Source organism: Muntiacus reevesi, chromosome 6 (genome assembly GCF_963930625.1).
Source record: "Muntiacus reevesi chromosome 6, mMunRee1.1, whole genome shotgun sequence".
In the NCBI taxonomy this organism is placed as follows: Eukaryota; Metazoa; Chordata; class Mammalia; order Artiodactyla; family Cervidae; genus Muntiacus; species Muntiacus reevesi.
This window is the reverse complement of record NC_089254.1, coordinates 110,881,776-110,904,991: the sequence shown is the minus strand read 5'-3', so window position 1 is coordinate 110,904,991 and position 23,216 is coordinate 110,881,776. Positions and strand designations below refer to the sequence as shown.

Below are 23,216 nucleotides of genomic sequence, written 5' to 3'. Positions count from 1 at the left end.
ACAGATAAGAGACATTAACTATACCACAGCATAAAACAAGGTACTGGGTGTAAAACGTAAAAGAAATCACTAAAATTTAAAGCCTTATAAAAATGAAACAAATGCACTTTTCATGAGGTTTTAGCTTACAAATAGTAACACATTAACACACACCTGAAGACAAGTAAAAAACATTTTCAACCTTTACAGCATCCTAAGAAATGTTAGCTCCCTTCAGATAACTGAGCTGGGGTCAGGTATAAGCCGGTGTGTGTGGCCTGCGTCAGGTCACCAGGGCAGCGTCTGCGTGGATGCAGGTCTGGCGGGGCAGACAGCACCACGAGAGGCCTTCAGGAAAGCCACGTGGGTGTGGAAGTGCCATCGTTGGCAGGGGCTCTGCTGTGCCAGGAAAGGCCCTCACTCGGGCCGGCCCACCCGTGTGCTGAGAAGGGGGCCTGAGATGCCTGGGCTGGACCCGGGGGGCTTCCTGGGGCTGTCACTGGGACCTGGGGTCAATGCCCTGCCTCCCCAGCTGGTCTCACAGCCCCGAGGGCGCGTGGTGGGAGAACTGGGCACCAAGTGAGGCCCACCGGAGTCAGCACCAAGGCTCGCGTCTGGGCGCCGTCACAAGAGGGAGAGAGGAACCCGCCCCCCCCCCCTTCCCAGCACTCCCAGCACACTCCCGCCGTGCAGCGGCGGCGGACGCAGGGATCGGCCACAGAGATCCGCACGGGGTCAAGTCACTCTGTGAAGCCGACAACGTGAGCACCTGCTTCGCAGGCAGGCCGGGTGGGGACCGGACGTGAGGGCCACGGCCTCACTGCCCCAGCTCCCGCACAGCCCGTCGGGCCCCGTGCGGAGCCCTGCCCGCCTGAGCTCACCAATGCATGGTGAGGGGGAGGGACGTGCCCTGCTTCACAGCCAAGGAAATCCAATCACGTGACACCATTCTATTTTATTTTTTAGGGGAAGTTTCAACGCATATAAGTCATCAAAATGACTGAATCTGGGGATTCTAAAAATGACACTTTCCCAACACAGACATGAAAATCACAGTTTATAATTTTTATGGAAAACAGATTCTGGAAACCATCGCATTCTGTACAAACGTCCACAACCTGATTTCTTCAGGAAAACGTTCACTCTGTGCTTCTGTTTAAGCCAAAATGTGAGCCCTGTCATAAGCCCCTGGTTCAGAAACTTCCTTTTCCCTGTCCCTCCTTCATTCTCCTGCCAATGGTCTGTCCTGGGGCCGCACTGTTCCAGGAGACACTGTGTGCACCTGGGCCAAGGCAGGCCCCCAGGCTCGCGTCCCCACAGACGCCCCAGCACTGCTGGCTGGAGCTCTATACACGCCTCGTCAGACCCCCTCTAAGCTTCCACCTTCTCTTGACCGGCCCAGCAGCGTCCCTCACAGCTTCCCTGCTCCTGGCCAGCCCTCCCACTGCCCGGGATACTCTCCCATCCTCCCACCCCTCGGGATTCCTCCTCAGCTGCACCTCCATCCAGAGAATTTTCTGCCATGAATCATGTGCTCAAGGCTAACTTTTAGCAGCAGTCTACTTGTTAGAAATTTTCATTCTCATTCTGTTACTGAGTTTGGCCAGTCGTCACATAAAAAATAGGAACAATATGCTGAACTACAACAGCAGTTGGAACTATTACACTACTGATTTACTGACAAGCTTTCGATCTGAACTACAGTTAGCACACTTCAGGACTCGCAACTCATTAGCTCTATCAGTCACTGTTATGCTAGTGAGTTGACAAAAGAGGACAGAGAGTATCAGAAAGAAGAACGGGAAGAGTAAAAAGCATTCTCTGACAAACAGAGACAGTCCTGTGAGGCTATTTCCACTCACCCCCTCAGTGCTGTTTCGGATGAATCACTGGAAAGCCGCATCACGCATGGGAACTTATTACTAACTTAAAACTCTCACCGGTCCCCACAAGAAGTAAGACAAAGCTTAACTTCCATTGTTCAGAAGCACTGTTCCCAGAGCCCCTCGTCCAGGGCTTCCCGCACCCCACCCAGCCCAGCTCACTTCACACGAGGTCTGCAGTGCTGCCGGCTGTACCGGCAACACCAGGAAGGCGGAACTCAGCCCCACATGCCGAAGAATCACTCCAGAGCTGCCACCTCCACCTCCGCTCAGCTCCCCAGAGGCCAGCAGTGGCGGATTCTGTCTTGCTTCCCTGATTCTGCTCACAGTTCAGAGAAGCTTGAAGAAGTTCCTAACTTTTCTGTCCTGACAATGAAGTCCCAATACTTCACACCACTTCTCTTATTAGGCTCACATCATGCTGGGAAAACACTCAGGCTTCCTCGGACATCTGTGGTTATTTATAAATTCTGCATTTTGTTTATAAATGCATCTTAAGAGTCACAAGCCTCACCCCTGCAGATGAAGCTGTGAACGCACTGGTCATGTGGCTGTTGCAACAGGGCTTTTATAGCCTTCTCTCTCCTTCCGTTACACAGGTCATTTCAAGTCCACCCAAGACAGGTTCTCTCATGACGGATTAGGCAAAGTGTTGATGGACAAACACTGGCTTTCCCCACTGTAAGTCAGTAGGAAGCGTGTTACTTTTTGACTTTCACTTTGCAGAGGCGGAGATCAGGGCACACATGCTCTCCTCAACCCCTTCAGCCTTTCTTAAAAGGAAGCAGTCACAGAGTTCCAAGAATGAGCTCAGAGGAGACTGATGTGGCTAGTTTTCACAAAAAATTTCAAGCTGCCTGAGGGTCTCTAAGCACTTTCAGATTTCCTGGGAGATTATTTTGAATATTTCTAACTTCAAAGGACAACTTTTGATATTAAACTGAACATACATTGGGTCATAAATCTGGCCCCCCTTGGAATCTTCAGGTTGTGATTTTCATCTCCCTCCCAAACCTCCTTCCCTTCCACTAACCATCCCTATGCTAATAGCATATACAGAAGCATTCAGGTGCTCTTTAGCAATACAGAACAAAGCCCCACAATTCTTTCTGCATCAGTAGTATCACCTGGAACTTTAACTTCCAATGATCCTCCAGCCTAAAGCATCAGTGACGGAGAAAGCGGACTCCAGGGCTGGACGGACAGTCTCGGCCCGTGTCTTCCAGCCCCCCCATCACCATCACACTCACAGACCAGCACCCACCATCAATTCGCTCTGGGCCTTGGTTTCCTCATCTAAAGGAAAGGGGGAAGACGAAGTGCATGCAAGCACTCAGGAGTACCCAGCAAGCAACAAAAGCCCATCATGCCTGTCGTTTTCACCCTTCCATGGCACTTCTACAGACAGCACTCCACCATAAACAAACGCATCAGAGTTGTATTAGCTTATTATAAATATAGTTAATAATCACGGTGTGCTGTGCTTAGCCACTCAGTCGTGCCAGACTCTTTGTGGCCCCATGGACTGCAGCCCGCCAGGGTCCGCTGTCCATGGGATTTCCCAGGCAAGAATACTGGACTGGGTTGCCATTTCCTCCTCCAGGGAATCTCTCTGACCCAGGGATGGAACTTCCGTCTCCTGCACTGACAGGCGGGCCCTTCCCAGGTGCTGAACCACCTGGCAAGAAGCTCAAGGGATGAGTTTCCCTCTAACATGAGGGAAGCCGGGCCCACAGCCCATCGAGAACGCCACAGCACACCGAACACCCAGTGCCAGGAAGCACAGTCAGGGGACGGCTAAGAGCCTCAGGAAGGGGAGAAAAGCAGGCAGACCATGCTGGCCGAGGAGCCAGCAAGCGGCCCCAAGGTTCCTGAGCCTGGTGGATCCGGAGCACAGACAGGGCAGTCAGAACAGAGAGCCAAGACCGCCAGCCCCTGCACCTCCAATCTAACTTCAGGAGAGAAACGTGCTGTGACCTGCGCGTAATGATGTAATACGGTTAGAGAGAAGGTGACATGAACCTGGAGACGCGCATCCTCACCCTGCAACCACCTCCCTATGGTTAGAGAAGAAGGCCCTTCCCTGCAGAAAGAGACGGAGGTGGGAGGTGGGTGGGTACTCTCCAACACGGCTGTGAAGGAGCACGGCCCAGGCCAGCATCCTCCTCCTGGCTGCAGAGCCAACGGAGAACCATGCCCCTGGAAGACACACGATGATCCTAGAGCCACATGGCCCCGAGACCATGTTCTGGCAAATGACGCGTGAGCACAGGTGATGGGGCCGGCTGCAGGCCCGCTCAGTCAGAGACAACCTCCCACGTATAACCCTCCCTCTCTCCCCACCTGCTGGGGCTGGAGAGAGACCCAGGGGCCAGAGGAAGATGCCCAGAGGGGGACCTGAGTGAGAAAGGGGCTTCCCGAGGTGAGCCACCAAGGGCTCAGGGCTGTGGAGTCAGCCCACTCCAGTTGACGCTCCCATGCTGGGCACTCCAGGGCCACCCTAGCAGATGGAGGAGTCACCGAGGATTGCCAGCCGTAGCCACACACTCTGCCCAGGATGGACAACTCAGGTCGGACTCACACTGCGCAGCCCCGCCCCTGGAGGTCAGGCCAGGGCGAGGGCCTCTGAGCCGAAACCACGTCAGCCTGGCCGCACCGCTCCGGTGCTGCGCCCTGTGCCGTTCCCAGCCCCCCGCCCCCCAGGCCCCGCTGCCCACACTACAGAGAGCTCTGTCAGGAAGCTCTTCTGAACGTTCACCCGCCCTGCACAGAACACGAGGCGGGAACACACGGGAGCCGGGCCTCACCCCAGGGACAGACGCGGACACTCAGCCACGATGCTGCCGGCTGCTGGCTGTGAACAACAAGGGCACGGGCTTCCGTTCTTAACCCCTCCTCTGTCTCACTGTCTCACAGTCACGTACGGGTGTGTAATCGAGGGAGCGTGTGTGCATGCTTTAGAGTCAGGAAAAATAGTAAGTACTAAAGGCAAAGTCAGACAGCCACGGAGATTCCATTGCCGGCCTGAACAGGCGAAACAAATTAGTGGTGCTTATCTGATCAACCTGAGAGACTGATAAAAGGAGAGAAGGCCACAGATGCGATCTACAGCTTAGAAAGAAACAGCTGACTCAAGCTGAGTAAACAAGGAAATCTCTGCCTTTGGAATAGGCTCAACAGAGTAACAATGGAAAGGGGTTATGTGGGCTTAACCTTGAAACTAAGGGACACTGGCAAGGTGTGGGAGCCTAGGACAGCCAGTGGGGGCAGCGGGTGCCAGGTAAGGTCATGGCAGGCCACACACAGGCCCCAAAGCAGAGGAAGCCACCCTGAAGAGGACAAACGAGGGAGGCCAACCCTGGACAGGGCCAGCTTAACGATAAACGAGTTGTGTCCGCAGGAAGAAGCCCATTTTCAGGACGACAAATGCCTGCAGGAGAGCCACGTGGAAGCAGAATTGGGAAGAAGAGATGATTCAGAAAGAAAGACAACGGCTGATACTCGACACACACCACAGTGACAAAGGCTCCCTCTCTGGCGATGTCAGCCGGCACTGGACAGGAGGGAGAGACGAGCTGGGAAGACTTGCAGGCCCCTAACTGCATCCATTCGCCTCAAAAGGGCCACGGAACTGGAGTCTGGGTATCTAAACAGAAACATTTTCAGCTCAGAGGTCCCAAAAGCTGCTGACTGTCACCAGTATCGGCTTTATAAAATACTTTAACAAATAGGTACCATTAAGCTCACAATGCCATTTTTCCCTGTTTTCTGTTCTGTTTTGAATACACATATCACTTTCTTTTTCTCTATTTATACAACTTAAATTCTGGCCATGAATTTTATCCACGTGGAAAAGCCTGTGAGTTGCTTCCCGAGTATAAATTCTCACCTCTCGCTCAGTAACGGAAGGACAACAGCGTGCCCAGCTGCAAGATCACCAGACCCACCTCGAGACAAGACAAGCTGGCTGCTGGGTGGGGCAGCCTCAGCGGATACATGTCTTTGACGCCTGCCCCTTCTCCTCTTTCAGCCTGAAACTTGGGTAGGGGAAAAAATGACAACACAGAACTGGTAACAACAGAGGTAACAATAAAGAACTGCTACACCACCCAGAAGAACTTTCTCTTTTATGCAAAAAATATGACACCAGGTTTGCTAAGTCACTATTAACTGAGTTGTCTGTTACATGCAGCTTCATTCACATCCTGGCTAATAAATCTAGTACCAACTGTGTTTTTCATAAATACAGCAGAACCAATCATTTTTCCTTTAAGGGATGAAGAAACTCAGGTTTACAGCATTAAACTGAATTAGCCAAAGTTACACTGTCAATGGCAGAAAGCGAAGAGGAAGTAAAGAACCTCCTGATGAAGGTGAAAGAGGAGAGTGAAAAGCTGGTTTAAAACTCAACATTCAAAAAATGAAGATCATGGTCATGGCATCTAGTCCCATCACTTCATGGCAAATAGATGGGGAAACAGTGGAAACAGTGACATTTTCTTAGACTCCAAAATCACTGGGGACAGTGACTGCAGCCACAAAAGTAAAAGACGCTTACTCCTTAGAAGGAAAGTTATGACCAACCTAGACAGCATATTAAAAAGCAGAAACTTTGCCCACAAAGATCTGTATAGTCAAAGCTGTGGTTTTTCCAGTGGTCATGTACGGATGTGAGAGTTGGACTATAAGGAAAGCTGAGCGCTGAAGAACCGATGCCTTTGAACTGTGGTGTGGAGAAGACTCAAGAGTCCCCTGGACTGCAAGGGGATCCAACCAGTCACTGCTAAAGGAGATCAGTCCTGAACGTTCACTGGGAGGACTGATAATGAAGCTGAAGCGCCAATCCTTGGGCCACTGATGCCAAGAGCCAGCTCACTAGAAAAGACCCTGATGCAGGGAAAGACAGGGCAAGAGGAAGGGATGACAGGGTGAGATGGCTGGACGGCATCACCGACTCCACGGACACGAGTCTGAGCAAGCTCCAGGAGATGGTGAAGGACAGGGAGGCCTGGCTTGCTGCAGTCCATGGGGTCACAAACAGTCAGACACAACTGAGCAAATGAATAACAACACCACGGTCAATAAATACGACACGAACCCACATTGTCAGACTCATGGCTTAAAAGTGCTCTCTCCTCTCACACACTGCTTCTCCTGGGACCCATCCCTCGGATACCATGGTTCCCAAGGCGGGCATTCTCTTGATGTGAATATTCATCCAATAATGTCTATCATTTCACAAGTAAAAAGGATAATAAATTCTCTCTAGCAAATGCAGAATTATTTTAAGACTGTTAAGGAGTTGTAAATACCTCACTTAACAGAATTTCTAGTACTATTGTCATTTGACTGACTGAAAGAAAAAGCTACCTTAATCTTTTCAAATAACTGCTCTGTTTTGCTTTCCCTTATATCCCTCTAAAAGTCCAAGGTAAGAAATTATCATTCTCCCTCATATAATTCTTATACAAATTGTACTTCCTTTTTGTATTTGTTGTTAATTATATGATGTTATCTACGTTAATCCTATTCAGGAAGAACTGATAACTTTGGTTACAAAAAAAAAAGAAAGATGAAAACTTTGCATAAATTGCTTAGCACAAAGTTAATCGTATAATGCAAAGAATAAAGAGGTTCTAACAGCTATTATGTGACTTATCAGCTTCCCTGAAAGGGTCAGTTGGTATATTTTAGTAAGACTAATTGAATACCTTAACAATGTCATTGAAACTTCATGAATCTTTCAATAAATTACAGCCTGCTGCTACATCGTGTTTTCATTTATTAATCTCACTTAAAATGCAAAGAACTATATAAGAAAGCAACAGATATTAAATAATGCCTCTCAGTTAATTCTGATTAAATGGGTTAAATGCAAGCAATAGAGACCACTGGTGACCCCCAACACAATTAAAATTAGAGCCCACTGTCACAATGTTAATCCTCTTATTTCAGTATTTGCCATAGATTTTTCTTTCAGGTTATACCTTGTTTAAATGTCTACATTCATTTTTCTAGAAGGTACTCGCTTATTTGCAGATGCATTCTAAACATTCTGAAGCACCATATCCCTAGCAGCCAGCCCGATGTTTCCTATTGGGGTGAGGGGCCTCCACAGGAACTTATATGGGCCATGGTAACATTATTGGTTCAAGCAGGAGCAGGCAACACAGTTATAACTTCAGTACAAAATACTGCTGCTGAGGAACCTACTAAAGACTATTTGCTACTTTTTCTCATAAAATGAAAAACTCTTTATCCCTGCATCTCACCCCTCCTTTACTCTGTCTTAAGAAGCTCACCCAACGACAGGCCCTACCAGACATAGTACACCCTCCACTGCAGCACTCCTGACAAGTACAATCTCATATATTATGGTTATGATTCAACTTACCGGATGCAATTATTTTTCTCTGGTTTAGTGAGGTGTGTTTTAATATTTACAGAGAAAAGGAGAAGGTTCAGCACAATCAAGAGACTCAGACTGACCTGGTTCCAATCCTAGCTCCTGCACCAGTTATGTGAACTTGAGCCTTTTACCCTTTCCAAGACTCAGCTTCTCTATCTGTAAAGTGGAGAAAATGATACTCTCTTAAGGTTGGGGAATGCAAGCTTTGCGCAAAATCTGGAACACTGGCATTACTCAGTGACACTCTTCACTGTCCACTGACCGACCGGTCACCAGTCCGTGCCCCAGGAAGGCGGCATCTCCTCACTGAATCTAGGGGCACAGCAGCAGGAGCAGCCCCGGGGGCTGAGTGCATGCAGCCTCGTCTGAACGTCCCTGCCACACGGCTCGCAGCCTGCCCTCCTAACGACCCAGCGTGGCAGGAGAAAATCCAAACGGCCAAAGGGCAACTGGGCAGGCTAACGGGGGCACATCTGCACAGGGTATGCTGCTGGTCCGTACGAAAGGACAGCCCCTGGCTGTCTCAAACGCACTGCGCTGCGTGCAGGAAGCAAGACCCACAATGAAGCCAGGCATGTGATTCCATTCATCCACATTCTCAGGAGGAGAAGCCAGATGAGGGTCAGCCAGGGGCTGGGCTGGGAGAGGGCCGTCTACAAGGGGCGGCACATGATGTCGTCTGGGGAGACGGAACTGCTGTCAATGGCAGTGATGGCACTCCTGTGTGTAGCTGTGAAAGATCAGACTGTGCATCAAAAGGACTAAATTTTACAAGTTTAAAAAAAAAAAAAACCTCTAATCTTTTCTAAGAGGCACTTTCATGTACTTTAAAATAAGGTCACTTTCGAAATTTATCTGAAAAGAACTATGGCTCTTCAAGGACTCCAGGAAAAATAACATTAATTTAAAACATGGTATGCTTTGCAGGACAATTCAGTAAAAATAGGACAGAGATTTCCTTTACACAGAAGTCATTCTAAGACCTTGAAAATTTGTGCTACTGTATTTCATTGGCTGAATTATTAAATCACAGATAGGCAAGTCATACTTAAAGCTTAAATCTACTCTACAAAGGAACTACATATCTCAGAGGATTTATGGAAGGTATTCAACTCAATGTTACAGTCTTACTTAGCCCAAAACTAAATAAAATAGTGTATCACACTTTAACAGTGCGGTTTTTACACTGAGACTTAATGGCTTGACTTGGAGATCTCTGGGTATTCCTGCGGGATTCCCAGGTTGCGCAGTGCAGGAGATGCAAGAGATGAGGGTTCAATCGTTGCTTCGGGAAGACCCTCTGGAGAAAGAAATGGCACCCCACTGTGTAGTCTTGCCTGGGAAATCCCATGGACAGAGGAGCCTGGCGGGCTACAGTCCATGGGGTCACAAGGAGTTCAGACTGAGCACACCTGAGCATTTCCTGCCTTCGAGTTATGGGTGTGGACTCCCATCACCATCTCTTCACCCAACACACACAATGCACGCTGACAGGACCCGCAAGTCAAGTCAAGGGGCACTCATTTTACAGCCACCATACTTAATAGCTGTTACCACAGTGCTAAGCTGCTCCTGTTACTGCTGCAGATGGGAATTCACTGATATGATTAAATTTGATGGTATGATAATGTATGGTAATCATGATTAATCAGAAACCCACTAGCAAACGGAGAATGTTGGGTATTATGTCACCTGCATTTTAAAATGCATTCTCGCACTGCAAGCCTGACAATGTCTGACAGCGGGAAGAGTCTCCTCCCACAGCTGCCTGCTACTACTCACAGATCTGATCAGAGAAAATGCCCATCATGACTTCCCCGTCTTAAGTGCTAATAATTACAGGGCACTGAAAGCAAGTTGTAAAAACAGTGAGGGTTCAAAAGAAAGAATTCTTTTTCCTAGATGGAGTAAAGTCTGGATTCACATCTGCAAGGGCTGTAATCAGAAAGAAATGTAATTTGATGCAGCAGTCTCATCAAACATGATTTGCATGAAACGCCATATAAAATACATCCAGAAGTGTCAATCACCACCACCTGATACCAGGCCCCCTGTTCCATGGGAACACAGTGCAGTCAGACCTACCTGTGAGGCGCTGTAATCACACAGGAGACACAAATCGAAACCTCAGGTGTCAGGTCCACCTCACAAAGGAATCACTAAGAAGACTAATCCACACTCCACATGCTAGCCCTTCCTAAACATAACTTACTTTTAATTTAACCAAAGATCTCTAGGAAATTATTCAGCAGCCAAATTACTCACTATTTAACTAGCTACCCTGAAATACCAGCACTGACAGAAACACCAACGCAAAATGAATGACTGAATAGGTTTTAAAATACCCTAGGTCAAGAATCTTCACAATGTGAGTTACTTAAAATCTATCCGTATGCTTTATCTGACACTGAAAACAAATTACATTAGCAAAATCTCAAAGAAACACTTTTGAAAATATTAACCAACACTTCAGTGTCACTTTTTTAAGTGGACAAACTTTTAAATATAAATCTGAGGACAAATACATAAATGGATAGCCATACTTATGGATAAGGAAAAGACTGAAAACTTTAACAAAAACATCAGAAACAGCCTCTGTGGAAAGAGAAACCTATTAAACTAATGTGTAAAACAAAGACAGTGGAACTCAAAACAGAATTCTAGTAGGCACAAAAACAGAAGCCTACTTGCAGAAAGGTAAAGCAGTCTTCCCAGCGCCACTCCCTTGCAAAAACAAAAGAGAAAACCACCAGTGTCCTATGAAATTCCACTCAAAGGCCCTGGCAGGAAAGGAAATGCTTCTGGAGTGGACTGGGGGATGGTAGGTGGCTAGATGGCAGGACTGGACAGAACAGAAGGAGCTGAAATGGAGGAGGGACCGACAGGCTCTCTGAATTCCTGAGCACATGTTTCTTCCTGTGTCTGTCCGAGCTTGTAAGCAGTCATTGTTTCTAAGGTACATTTTACATTCAGCAGATTAATATTCTGATATGAAAGTAAGCATGAAAAAGATTCATTCTCTGATGTGTGCTATCAACTGAGATACATTATAGCTTAAAAAAAGACTCACAATTCCGATCTGAAAAATAAAATATTCCTGGGAATAAAAGCTTAAGTGAGAAGAAAGCACTAATGGCTGTATCTGTAACTAAAATTAAACACGTGAATCTAATTTTTAGACAGAAACCCAAATTACAAAGCACTTCACTAAACTCCATAAATGAAGGAATGAAGGAAAAATCCCATCTGGACGCAGAGACTAACATGACAAAAGAAGTGCCAGCTCACTGCTGAGAGCTTAAATAGTAATTTCTAAAATGATCAAAAGTAAGGAATCCTTCTCTTATGACATTACTTTGACATTCAAATCTTTGTTTCTAGAAAATGTTTATTCAATTTTATAAATAAAATTCATTAACAGGAAGTTAAAATATTAGTACTGCTACATTAAGCATAGCTGTGTGTGCTCAGTCAGTCATGTCCAACTCCTCGACCTCACGGGCTGTAGCCCGCCAGGCCCCTAGAGTTCTCCATAACTGCTTAATCATAAGACTGGAGATATTATCACTTACTACAGTTTCTAGGCACACTAGTTCTAAATTGAGAATTCTCAAATTTTTACAAAATTGTCCAACAAAAAAGACTATCAAGAAAGTAAAGTTGAGGACTTCCCTGGTGGCCCAGGAGCTAAAACTCCCCCTGCCAATGCAGGAGACGTGGGCTCGATCCCTGGTCTGGGAAGACCCCAAAAGCCACAGGGAAGCCCACGGGCCACAACGAGTGAGCCCCTGCTCTAGAGCCTGAGGCCACAACTACTGAGCCTGCCTGCTGCAACTACTGATCCTGTGTGCCCAGAGCTCGTGCTACGAAACAAGAGAAGCCACTGCAACGAGAAGCCTCTACTCACCGCGACCAGAGAAAGCCTGTGCGTACCATCAAAGACCCAGCACAGCCAAAAACAAGTATTTTTAAGAACAAAAGAAAGTAAAGTGTACTAGTGTTGAGAGACAAGAGAAGGAATACCTTCACATTAATACCAGCTGTATCCTAATCCCGCTGAAATCTGAAAACCTAGAGCTACGTGCAACTACTGTCTGCCTTTTTTACACTCAAGTCAGCAGAGTAGACCTGAATTCTTGTACAATTAAATGTGGATTATGGAATTCTACTGTGCAAATTCATGTATGTATCCTTGAAAATAACCAAAGGTAAAAACTTAAAGGACACACCCCTTCTCTATACTCTTTCACGCAGGTGCCTAACAAACAGCAAGGCAGCTCACAGTCACGTCCCTGCACACACCCACTGAACAACCGTCATCTGGACTTGTGCACACAAGGTCTGGGGTCAGGCTGGCCCCACCGAGCGCAGGATGACTGGGCCTCTGTAGAGACAAGCATCCGCCTCTCACACAACACGGGGAAGCGTACGAAGCTGTCCAGAAGCAGAGCAATGGAAACTTACTAAAGGGGTTTAGGCGGGGGAAAGACAAGATCAAAATGAACCCTGCTTCCCCTGACACATTCTGTAATTCTGATCTCTTCTGTGCACCAAGAAAGCACAATGATTCAGACAGACCCTATGATGAAACTAAAGCCAGGCTGCCTAACATTTGTTTTACCAGTTGGTGTGTGCATGGTAACTTTACAAAGCAAAATTCAGTTTAACAAACAAAGACTAAACTCCTCTATTGAAAAGAGCCAAGGAAGAGCCCGCAGGGCACACTGCCAGCAGGACAGAATCGCCATGGGGCTTCCTTAAACCCCAGCAGTACTCTCTCCTCAGGAGAGAGCCAGGCTGCGCGGGCCGCGCTCACACACGTCATGGTCTAAGGACCAGCACCATCAGAGCACTCGGCACATGAGAAACTCCCGCAGTGGTCACGAAGCCTCATCTACACTGACTAAAAAACAAAGCAGACTCTATCAGCAGAAAAGGAAACACATAATGTTGCTCAAAATAGCTAAATGCACCCGATGTTCACAGCAGCAGTATTTACAGCTGCCAAGACTGGAAGCAGTCTAAATGTCCATCAACAGATGAATGGATAAAGAAGATGCATATACACATACACACACAATGGAACAGTACTTTGCCATAAAAAAAAACAGCATTTTGCCATCTGCAGCAATATAGGTGGGTGTGGAGACTATTACACTAAGTGAAACAAATCAGACAGGGAAAGACAAACACTGTATGAAATCACATATATGTGGAATCTAAAAAGCACAACAGACTAGTGAATAGAACAAAAAAGCAGCAGGCTCACAAATATGGAGAAAAAGCCAGTGGTTACAAGGCAGTGGGTGGCGGGGATGTAACAAGGGTGGGAGAGTGGGAGATACAAACCGCTGGGTGTAATATAGGTTCAAGAATGTACTGCACAACATGGGGAGTATAGCCAAAATTTTGTAATAACTGTAAAAGAAAAATAACCTTTCAAATTATATAAAAATTAATACTCATAAAGATATTTTAAAATTAAAAAAAAAACCTGGTGTACATAAAACAACAGGAGCCAGCCTAGAGTTAGTCTCCTTCCCAAAAATATTTTGATAAACTTTAAAAAAAAAACCTCTATTATAACTTAATCTGCCTGCCAATGCAGGAGATGCAGGTTCGATCCCTGGATTGGGATGATCCCCTCGAGAAGGGAATTGCTACCCGTTTCAGTATTCTGGGTGGAGAACTCCATGGACAGAGAGGCCTGGCGGACTATAGTCCATGGGGCGCAGAGAGTCATACACAACTGAGCGACTGAGCACACAGTTTAAAAACCAGTACTGGGGGCTTAAAGATACATGTTAAATGGCAGTAACTATTTCCCAAATTATATCACACATGTGACTGATCTCTAGCCTATTTCCCATCACCTGTACACATAACCCACCTTAAAAATAAGAATAAAACATTACACCTTGCAAAAACTGCTCCAAGAGCAGTTCAGTAATATTTACCACCCTGAGTATTATGTAACTTTTAGTTTAATTTCTCACAAAGAAATTATTTTATTATCCTCTTTGTAATGTCTTCAAGTAATACAAGGTTTCTTTTAGTATCAGATATAATTGTTTGTACAACTGAAATTATAAGTAGATGTAAACTGCAAATGATTATTCTAATTTTATATGTACATACAACCTTGCTTATAATTTTAAACTACATTTGCTTTCATCAAATTTTATCTCTGCATTTCTAATAAAATATAAACACAAAATCAATTATGATTCTAATGCAAAAGCTCACAACCCTAAAAATAAGAAAAAGTACATTTTTTAAAATGTTAGTGCTTTATAATAACTAGCAGTTAAATTAAAATCACACATACTTATCCTTGAGTAATTCAATGAATAAATCTTAACTATTTAGACAACTATTTCAAATAAGGATCTGTACTCAATAAATGTCATCTAATTTTTAAAATAACTAGTTTTTAGAACTTAATCGGTTAATTTTTAAACATTAGCTAATAAAGCATAAGAAACCAGTAAGAATCAGTTCTAGAAACGATATCATGTCATAAAGATTAACTACAAATCAAGAAAGTTCCTAAAAAATACTCTGAACCTTTAAATCCAATACTGTCTTTTCGAATAATCATCTGACTACACATTGAGATCTTTCATTTACGACCCGCATAAACACGGTAGCTACTGAGGATCAAAGCTAGGGTCAAACAGGTCATTTAGGTATTTCCAGGTAATCAGATTATTTAGCATCAACAAAACTACATCTGTTTTATATACAAACTAAAATGTTACGGTCTGGTCCTTTTTTTTCCCTCAAATTGTTCTTAGAACACATTCTCATTGATTTAATAAAACCATGAACTAACTACAAATCAAACCAAAAAGTCAAATAAAATGAAATTTAGTTATTTAAACGGATAACCATTTAATGGACATTTTTCTTCTAATTAAAACATTATCAGAAGAATGGATAAAATTATGGAAACAATAGAATAGGGGGAGGGGTGTCTTAAAGATACTTTAAAAAGAAAACCTGCATTTTTAACATATAAAACCAATGGCTCATGAAGACCTTTGAGAGTTTTTTTTAAACAAGTAGACATCTCATTATTACTCCCTAAAACTGCATACACACACTCATACTTAGCCAAGCGCACACATGACTCCATACACACAGATAATAAAGGCCCTTCCTCACCTAACATAAGGCAATAATAAAATCAAAATTCATATTCTTTAAGACAAAAGGCAGTCTACTGATGATCCTGATTCAACAATTTTACAGTTAAACAAAATTAATTCCATTCTCAAAAATCCATTGACCTTAAGCTTTTAACAAACATTTTCCACTGCAAAAATTATTGTCAATATTTACAAATCCTTAAACGTATATTTGGCTGAAACCACTCGTATTTGCCATATTAACATTTCCTGGTGAACGTGTGCTCATCCCCACGAGGGCAGGAGGGGCAGCTGCCACTCACCGGGAATCGCTGGGGTCCCACCGCGGGTCTCGGCTGGCTCGGGACGGGCAGCAAGGGCACTGTGAGGAAAACACCACTCGTTACACTTGGCTTCACCCCGAACCCGCCTGCAGAGGAGCACATCACACGGGATACACACCATGTGCTCAGTACACACAATACATTCAGTTTACACTTCAGCAAAGGCTGCACGTATGCACTGGTACAATTCCATAAAGGGACAGGGGAGAGAACTTTCGTCCTCAGCGTACAATAGCACAAGCAGAAGCTTCCATTTCAACGGCGAATTCTTACTTAGAAATACAATACTTCACACCAAAGAAGATATTAATCCCTCTACAGAAAGAAATCTTTGCTTTTGACATCCATATGCAGGTGATCCAGGTTATGTAATCCAAGTTACATTTTCTGACACCAATCAAACACAAATTTATATCCAAATCCTCTAGGATCATGAGGAAGAGAGGCAGGAGACGAAGTGAAGTGGGCAGAGAAAAGAAAATGCACACACACTGTGTTGGCTATTTGTGCTGGTTGTTCTGTGTTGTAACACAGAATAATCTACTCGACAACCTGCTAAGCCGAGATGTGTCGTCTTTGCTTTGTGTTTCAAGAAGCACAATTCCCATCAACTTACCAGAAGAACAGTAGTCAAATAATTTCAAAAATAGGGAAAAAGCCAGATGCTAGTTTCACACCCTGCATGTTTAAGCTGTTTCATACGTCAGCCTTATGCTGATTTTGATTCGGGAGGTAAAAAAATCCCCTCACAAGAGTGATCACTCTATGGTAGCATGCGATTCCCTCCACTAAAATGTCCTGCCAGACACATCCAGGAAAATCTCGGACGGCCAGGTGCCAAGGGCTGAACTGCAGCCCCCCTCTCAACTTCACACCCCGGAGCCCTCATCACGAGGACTTCGGAAGGTCATGTGGAAATGCACCTTTAAAGAAGAGATCGAGGGAAAATGAGCTCATTGGGGGGGGGCCTGATCCAACATGACCAATGTGCTTACAAGAGAAGATCAAACACAGACACAAAGGGATAACCATGGAGAACTCAGCAAGAACAATATAACAGCATTTAATTTTAATTTGAAAAAGTTCTGGTAAATCAGCACCACAGAAGTAATACAGCTTAAAAGTCAATCCGAATTATTTTTAAAATAGAGCACTAAGACAAACTATTTTTTACTTACTATGATGAAGCAAAAGATCAGTACATTAGACTTCTAATTAAGATCACATTTCTACCTACCTGCTTCCTCCTCCACTGTGAACAGGCAACAACTTACAACCTGTAATGCTAAAAGACCATTCCAGCTGAACCTTGAACTCTTTACATTTAATGTTTATATCCCACACTGTCCCATGAATTAATGGACTAAGTTTTCACTTTTAATACTGAAAATCTGGAAAACAAGTTAAATTTCCAACAAAACTGGTTGATTACAATATGATAAAACACTCTTCATCCTTGGAAAGAAAGCAGGTACTATCAGACAAAGGTGTGCATACATCTTTTTAATTTTTTAAAACACGTTTTGACTGTGTGAAGCTGAGAATGACTGGGTTACTCTATCTTTTGCACACAGGAGACAACTAGACAACCAGTCTCTCTCAAGAACAACAGTGGCTTTCTATTTAACTAAGCTCATTCACTTAGTATTGGAAAACAGCGGCTTCAACAGCGTCGAGTGTACACCCAGCAGAGGCGTCAGGGTCCTCAAGCTCAAAGGCACTTGACAGAGAAGGGACACAGGGCGCTGAGGGGCCTGGCTCTGAGAGGAGGGCACACTGAGTGGGCTCCACGAGCTGGAGACTCGTCAGAACACTGACCGTGGATGTGCGGAGTCAGGCAGGAGTGTCAGGGTACCAGGCTGGCACTCTGCACCCATGTGGCAACTGAGCAGCAAGGCCCACTCTTTTCCTGCCTGGAGGACAGCTTGGAGTCTCCTTACAGTTTTCCCACAGTGTGGCTCTAACACAGCTTATTTTCACTAAGCTAAAGAAAATCTGTGCACCGTATCAACTGCCAGATTCCCATTCAATTTTAGAAGGAAATTCACAATAACAGATGCTGACATCATTACACTGTTTCCACAAATGAGATGTAGTGTAGGGGCCACATACTGAGTCGTGCTCCTCCTTCACCCACAGCTGCTGAAGGAGACGGGCCACCAGGGCGTCAGCTGCGGAGACACCAAAGGCACACGCAGCCACCACGCCGCCTTCCCTTGGAGCTCAGAGAAGGGCAAGGCCAGCGAGTGGTTCTAACACAGGAGGGACAGACAAAAGGCAGTCAAGGAACCGGCACGGACCCGACTCTGACGCTCCTGCACATGTAAAACAAGGGCGATCTCCTAGAGCCACACGCCGACACCGTCGCCCACGGGCAGCCTACTGCCCCGCGGCCCTCTGCTCCAAGTGTCAGTCGCTCGGTCGTGTCCAGCATTTGCGACCCCGTGGACTGCAGCCCACCAGGCTCCTCTGTCCATGGAGTTCTCCAGGCAAGAATACTGGCGTGGGTTGCTCTTTCCTTCTCCAGGGGATCTTCCCCACCCAGGGATGGAACCCGGGTCTCCTGCACTGCAGGCGGATGCTGTACTGTCTGAGCTACTTCAAGGCCACAATTTCACGGTGACTCCACACCCTGGCTTTCTCCCAAACTCCAAGTCCTATCTCAGGCCTCTTCTCAACTTCTGGAACAGCTCAACCATTTGAAACTGCAAGTTCACCACCAGCACACTCATGACGGCCCCCTCTTCCCCTCCCTGGTCTAATGGAGACCCAACTCTCTCAGAGGATGAGACTGTCCCTCCCTCAGCCACCTCCCTGCTGGCCCTGGAGCAGGAATGGGACCCTTCTTGTCCTCACTGCTGTTTGCAGACCCTAGACGTAGATCTCGGGTCATCAGACAGCCTGGCCCAGGGCCCTGGGCTGCGGTCCACAGCCTGGTCACACAGCTGCTCTCGGGTCTCTGGCTGAGCTCCCCACTCACCGTCTCCCACACCAGCCCCATCTGAGGTCTTGGCCGAGATACTGCTGCTTCCAGAGCTGCCCCAGTCCCCAAGACCTGCGCAGTCTCCATGACCTGATGCCACCTTGACCTTCCTGCCTCACTCCCTCCATGACCCTAACCTCCCAACTGCAGGACCTCACAAACATCTCCTGGCCCCTTATCATCATACACTCCACAGCCTCCTGTTTGAGCAAGACACCTCCTCTACTGCTTCACCAACAGCCTGACTCCAGCAAACCCAACGCTGTCTAGGCGACACCTGACGCAGAAAGGTGAGTGTGGTTGGAGAAAAATGTGCAGGCGGACACGTCTCTCCAAGCTCATGACCAACAGCTCTAAGGGGTGTTGGGGCTGCCCAGCACTCCCATTCTCCTGCTCCCCAACTTCCATCTTGGCATGACACTCTTCATCCCTGTCGATACAATCGTCTCCCACGCTTGCACCCCATTCCCTCTAAAATCCACCTCATTGAGGCATGTGCCGCCTCCACATCACCAAAACCACCCTGTCAGAACCCCACAGACCCCGCGTATGTGGGCCCGGCCCTTGACCTGCAGCCCGTCTGTCCCCAGCCACCCAAGCACCGGCCCCACCGGTCCCCGTACTCCAGCCTCTCCGGGTTTCCCCCTCCCTGCGGACCCCCACCTGGCACGTCATGTGCCCCAGGTTCCAGGCCCCAGTCTACTCGCCACGACAACACAGGATCTTTCACTGTGTGTGGGCTCCAGGTCCATCAAGACGCCAGCAGAGCCCCACTTCTGCTTCGCACCCAGACCTCATCTGCACACTCTGTAGGAACCTCACCCCTAGACACATGCGCCTGCGTGTCTAGGTGCACCTCCAGCACAGAACTCGTGGTCTTCCCCTGAAAGCCTGCTCGGCCTCACGCACTCTCCAGTGATGGCAACCCCACCCTCCAGCGCTCAAGCCCCTTCAGCAAAGCTCAGTCTCTTCTCTCCCACCCACACGCAGCTCATCCATAAGCTCCGTCCTGAGTTACACCCGGCTTCTGACTCCTGATCACTGTCGCCACCCTGAGCCAAGCCTCTACCAGGCTACCTCGATCACTGCACTTACCTCCCAGCAGAATACCTGGTTTCCACTCCTGCCACCCTCACAAGCCCATTCTCAACACAGCAGCAGGAACAATCCTTGTCAAACACACAGCGACGATGTTACTCCCGTGCTCAGACTCCTCTAATCACAGCCCACCTCGTTTGGAACAAAAGCAAAGCTCCCAGGACGGCTCCCAGGTCTCACATGACAAGGTTCCACATTTCTCTCCACCGTTGCACTCCACTAACTGTCTCCTGGTTTGTTTTTAGTTACCAGAACACAAAAGGCACAGCCTCATCAAAAGAGGCACTTCTGCACCAGCCGATGTCCCCGCCTGGAAGACGCCTCCCCTGCAGGCACGCCAGCAGCTCCTGCCCCTCCCGGTCTTCCCTTCGCAGTGCAGCTGGCCCCCGCCGCCGCAGGGGCTCCCCCTGCTCTCCTCAGCAAGGCACTCTCGTTCCCCAACGCGTCACATGGGGCTCTCATCCAGCACGTTCACTGCTCACTGTCGCTGCTAAGGTGCTAGACGACACCCACAGCAAGCGCTGACCACCGTGCCCACCGACAGATCTCCAACGCCACGGAGAGCAGCATCTCACTTCAGGAACGTGCATCCGTGATCATGCCATCAGAACTGACCACGAGAAGACGGGTGTGTCCCTCCAGAACTCAAAGGAAGCACCATGAGTGGAAGCTGAGGGGACAGGCCCTTTGCACTCAGCCCCACCGGGAGCTGACGAGAAACGCCAGGCAGACACCGCCACAGTGGTCTCTGACGCGCTGAACCTTTGCGTGTGCTCAGTACCCCCGAGCGACGTGGCAGGAGACACACAGCTGAGAAAGGGGCCTGGCTCGCCAGCCGGTGCGCATCTGAGCGGTGGGGAAGGGGTCGGGAGCCCGCAGTGTCCTTACAGACCTGTAAGTGAGACGGTCTGGCCACAGTCGCCTGGAACTTGACCACAGCAAAGGAGACACGTACCTTGAACGGGCGTCACCACGGCCCCTTTGAAGTGGGGGTTGATGTGTATGTTCTTGGGCTGCTGCGGGGTCACGGGAGGAGGGGTCATCATCACACGGGGGGCCTCGATCTGCGGCGGCATGTGCATCCCCTGCGGAGGGGAGGGGTGGTGCGGGTGCTGCAGGGGCAGCAGGGGCTGGAGCTGCTGCTGCTGGAACAGACTGCGGATCGGCTGCTGTGGAGGTGGCGGCGGCGGCGGCGGTGGCGGTGGCTGAGGCTGTGGAGGAGGAATTAATCTTGGAGAGTACGTCTAAAACCACCAAAAGAGAAAGTCACAGCAATCAACGCTCACAAGGAAAAATGCCAGCGCCTGACAGATTTTACACTGACTGCACTGTAAGAGTTGACTCAGAAGTAAGTTTATTCTAACAACTTGTATAAAACAGCAGGATAAATGAGCTGCTCCGCCTGCTCACGGTTAGGGCTACTGTCTAATGACGTGAGCCAACATCAGGACAAGGAGGGAAGACTGCAGCCCCCAAACACGATGCGTGGATTCCAAAAGGGGAAAACTGCAGGTCAACCATCAGAACTGCCCACCACGAGCCAAGAGCTGCAGGCGGAGCACAAGCTGCCTGGGCTGGCCCACTCCTCCTCCAGAAAGCCCATGAGACGGGCGGGCAGCGCAGGAGCAACCCCGCTAGAAAGCAGGCTGCAGAGAGGGTGAAGGGCTCCCAGAGGGGAGGGGCAGTTTCTGAGAGGGTGGCCTCTGAGCCAGGAAGGAGAGGAAGGAGCTAGGCAAGGAGTGGAATTGCATCACCTGAGAGCGGCAGAGGCGGAACACACGCCCAGAGGCACACACGGGGACCAGCACGGCTGCAGCCGCATTCGAAGACCGGAGGGCGCAGGAGTGGGAACACACACCCTCGATGTGGTCAAGGATCTCAGGGTTCCTCAGCGCAACAGTCTTGAGACAAGGAGACCCCCACCACAGCAGCAGCCTCAAGAGCACTGGGCCTCCTCCCCTCCGCGGTGTCTTAAGCAGGCGCTGAGAAGTCTGTATGTGGAGTAACACCCTCAACAAGCCTATGAAGCCGGCCCTTGTCGTGACCCTCCTCTTACAAGATCAAGCAGCCGGTAAGCAGAGGAGCAGAGAACCTGGTTCCACGAGCCCTGTTTGTAAGCACTCATCCAACTGGCCGCACACAGCGGCAGAGGCAGCAGGCTACTACCAGCCAGGGCCTCCTGTACACTGACTGCCCAGGATGATGCCAGACTTCAGAGGCTTCTGAATTCAGTTCCGGAGCCTCTACAGTGTCTGACGACGATGACTAACAGTGTCTGACAGACGAGGGGAAAGGAGACAGAAAACAACGGACCATTTAACAGACTATGGACGCTGGGAGCTGAATGAAAGAAACAGCCGTGGTCCGAGAATTCTGAAACCCAAGTGTAGATGACCTTGTCTAACCTATCCTTCCTCAGGGAGGACTTCTCTAACCGTGGAACACCAGCTCCCAGAGACTAGTCTGTTCCCTCCTCTGACGCTTGGTATCTGTAACGTGCACAACTGTGCGTGGAGCAGTCTCTTCTACCCTGCTCAGCACTGAATCCGCACGGACACCGCACTGACAGAGGGACAGCTAAACTAAACCTGAACTCAACTGGGAAAGAGCGCAGCGCGGGGCCACTCACTCGACAGCGTGAAGGACTTTTAAGGAAACCACATGTCCCAAACAAGGGGAGTTGAGGGCTGGGCAAGCCATGCAGAGACGCCCAGGGCAGCTAGGAAATGAAGAGACTGCGCTGGCAAGCGGCACAGGCTGGAGCGCAGACTCACGCAGAGACAGCAGATGGCAGGGAGGACAGTGCTGCCGAGTGAGCGCCGATCAGAAACCGGCCTGAGAACAACGCAGCTGGGAGACAGGAGAGAGAGAAGGGGCCCTGCTGGGAGAGCAGGGGCTACACCCCAACCTCAGACACTCAAGGAAGAGGAGCTCACAGGTGACACCCAAGGCCCGAGAGCAGTCCACCAGGACAGACTGCAGAGGTGAGGCGAGCACTCGGCAGCGGAAGGAGCACAGTGCCAGCGCCAACAGATGGACCAAGGAGAAAACAGACAAGGAAAGCCACGGCAGAAAAGGGGTCGAAGGCACAGACAGCTCTGGGGTGGGGGTGACCAGGACCAAGGTGGACACGAGGGGAGCAAGGTCAGGCCGTGTCAGAAAGTTGTGACTGCGTCAGCAACCCACAGCTTTAAAATACCACTGCTAGCAAAGATGCGCGTACAGCTCACAGGCCAAGGCCCCGGCAGGCTGAGTCGGGCCAGCAGTGGGTGAGCCCGCTAGCACCTAGAGAATTCCAGACACGATGCTGCTGTCAAGAGGGACTTGGGTCAACTGACACTTGGGCTACACTTTTAAAGCACTCAGGGCTCCCAGCTGAGCCTCTCCATA

General features: G+C 48.3%; 1 protein-coding gene across 2 annotated transcripts in view; it reads right to left on the bottom strand.

Annotated features, from left to right (window-relative positions):
- Positions 1-23,216, bottom strand: part of RBM33 (RNA binding motif protein 33) — a 109,390-nt gene that overhangs the window by 38,356 nt on the left and 47,818 nt on the right. The window contains exons 9-10 of one of the 2 annotated variants that reach the window (XM_065939565.1): positions 20,782-21,070; positions 15,725-15,783 (exon numbers count right to left, since the gene is read on the bottom strand). In XM_065939565.1, the coding sequence (XP_065795637.1) occupies positions 15,725-15,783; positions 20,782-21,070 (348 nt within the window). The remainder of the gene's footprint in view (positions 1-15,724; positions 15,784-20,781; positions 21,071-23,216) is intronic. The other variant, XM_065939566.1, reaches the window with a different exon arrangement.